Source organism: Habropoda laboriosa, unplaced genomic scaffold (assembly GCF_001263275.1).
Source record: "Habropoda laboriosa isolate 0110345459 unplaced genomic scaffold, ASM126327v1 scaffold337, whole genome shotgun sequence".
NCBI lineage: Eukaryota > Metazoa > Arthropoda > Insecta > Hymenoptera > Apidae > Habropoda > Habropoda laboriosa.
The window spans coordinates 205,796-207,981 of NW_017100468.1; the positions used below are offsets into that span (position 1 = coordinate 205,796).

At 28.2% G+C, this 2,186-nt stretch overlaps 1 protein-coding gene across 1 annotated transcript in view; it reads right to left on the minus strand.

Moving 5' to 3' along the window:
- Nucleotides 1-260: 260 nt before the first annotated feature.
- The window catches only part of LOC108575981 (MD-2-related lipid-recognition protein-like), a 7,267-nt gene continuing 5,341 nt past the window's right edge, over nucleotides 261-2,186 (minus strand). Inside the window, exons 3-4 of the mRNA XM_017938921.1 lie at nucleotides 1,236-1,405; nucleotides 261-441 (exon numbers count right to left, since the gene is read on the minus strand). Of these exons, the coding sequence (XP_017794410.1) occupies nucleotides 358-441; nucleotides 1,236-1,405 (254 nt within the window). The 3' untranslated portion in view covers nucleotides 261-357. The remainder of the gene's footprint in view (nucleotides 442-1,235; nucleotides 1,406-2,186) is intronic.

The window sequence follows — 2,186 nt, forward strand, 5'->3', positions numbered from 1 at the left end:
GGGGCTTCAGCACAATTCACATTGTACCACCAATCGTCTTGTTGAAGATTTCCTCCACATAAAAGAAAAAAAAGGATACTTTATTATACACACTGACCATCTATTTAAAACACTGATAAATTATTATGTTTACTAATATTTTAATGAAAATACTGACCGTTTATTTAAAATATTGATTACAAATTTGTTAAAATACTATCTCAATAAGTATCAGCCATCTAAATAATGCAAAAGAAACAACAGGACAGAATAAAGCCTCCCTTTTACTAATAATAGTTTGTTTATTTAATTAATTTATCGAATCGGAAATTTTTATTAAATGAGCGTGACGGAAAGATGAATCGCATATAGTTAATATTATTTTGTTATTTTAATTTGAAACATAAAACAACATTCTTGCTCTTGTTCGTTCCAGATTTTCCACTTAAGATCGTACGTTCTCTGAAACAGGAGAAGGAAATATAAATTAGTATCTTTTCCTCTACTACTTGTCGCAGTATTACATCTGACGCTAGCTGTGAACTAAAAAATATTATAAATTCTCATTTCACCAATAAATATTACAAACTTTTGTTAAAAATAATTTTAAAAGTAATTTCTTTTTTATTATTGTAAACATATATGGTGTTTATTCAAAATCTATATCACTAAAGTTATTTTACTGATTGATCTATTAATTTAACTTTATGAAATAGTGTATGCATTTTTGTCATTTATAAAATAAAGTAGATATTATACGTTTTAATAAACTATAGCATAGAATCGAGAAAAAAAGAAGGAAATAAACGTACAATATTTAATTTGTTGGTCTCTAATTTATAAATGTCTTGACATTTTATTTAATTAAAACTACAGTTACTAAAATAGTGAAATTTGACAGACAAAAATACGTTTCGAAAATTGTTTTAGAAAGATGATTATACTTAATAACTGTTAAAATATTTATTAAAATAGATTGCACGATGGAGTAAAAATTTCGAAATCCTCAAATCTTAAAGTTTCCTAATTTCAGAAATTTTAACAAATTAAAAAGAATAGTGTAAATACGTTTTCAAATATTTTTGCAAAGCTATCCACTTGTTCTGAAGAAATAATGATTATAGTAACTTTGTGAGTTACTCATTGAAACAGTGTTTGAAATTTAATTTGTTCAAAAGTAACTAATTAACAATTATTATTATTAATTAACAATTATTATTAAATGAATGGTGTAAATTTAAATATTTTGTACTTACAACGGGATATTTTTTCAAAATTGGTATTTGTACATGGTATGTATTCCTTTGTCCTGCCTCAATTGGACACGAAGTTGCTAAACAAGCATTGGGATCCATTCCCAAAAATGGTATGTCCATTACCTGACTCGCCCAGAAAATTCTACCTTGCATTTTCTCCGATGAAAATGCTGAAAATACATTTCACCTCGTTTTTGAATCATTATTACATACATGACAAATTTTAAATATACAGTAGACTCCCTCTAATCCGGCCAATAGTTTATGTAGAAATAGATTGTGATTTTTCTATAGCAGTAATAGACTTCGACATAAGACAATCGACAACTGTAGCACATCAAACTCATCGCCAGCCATATCGAAGCTCATTATTGATTTCTTTGTATAAATAAATGTTCAATACACATTACAGTAGACTCCCGTATAACCCGAGTTCTTATAACGCGCCAAAGATATCGCGACTACTATTTTCATATATGTAACGCGATTTCTCGTACAACGCGTATATTTATATGTCCCTTGTTTAAAAAAAAACTTGTTGTATTTGATAAAACATAGAAAATGAAAGTTGGTATGGCAATAATCATTTCAAACATGTTACTTTAGATTATTCGCGTTATACGAGAAAAATTCTTGCACTGCACGATTTCCTATAACGCGAATTGATACAACGTGTAACGTATTAACCCCTTAACCTATAACAACGTGTCAGACTCGTGGCAGAGATTCTGGTGAAGATGTGCGAAAAATAGTTATATTAGTAAGAAAAATTAATTCTAATCCTAACTTTCGTTTTAATTTGTAAGACTGAGGATTATTAAATGTAACTAATCTGTAACAGATTAGTTTTTGTTACCTGATACAGTACTAAAATATTAAATGGCCGGCGCTTAGATGCACAGTCGGAAAAGAAATCATACGTTAAGGGGTTAACCGCGTTTTTAAATTATA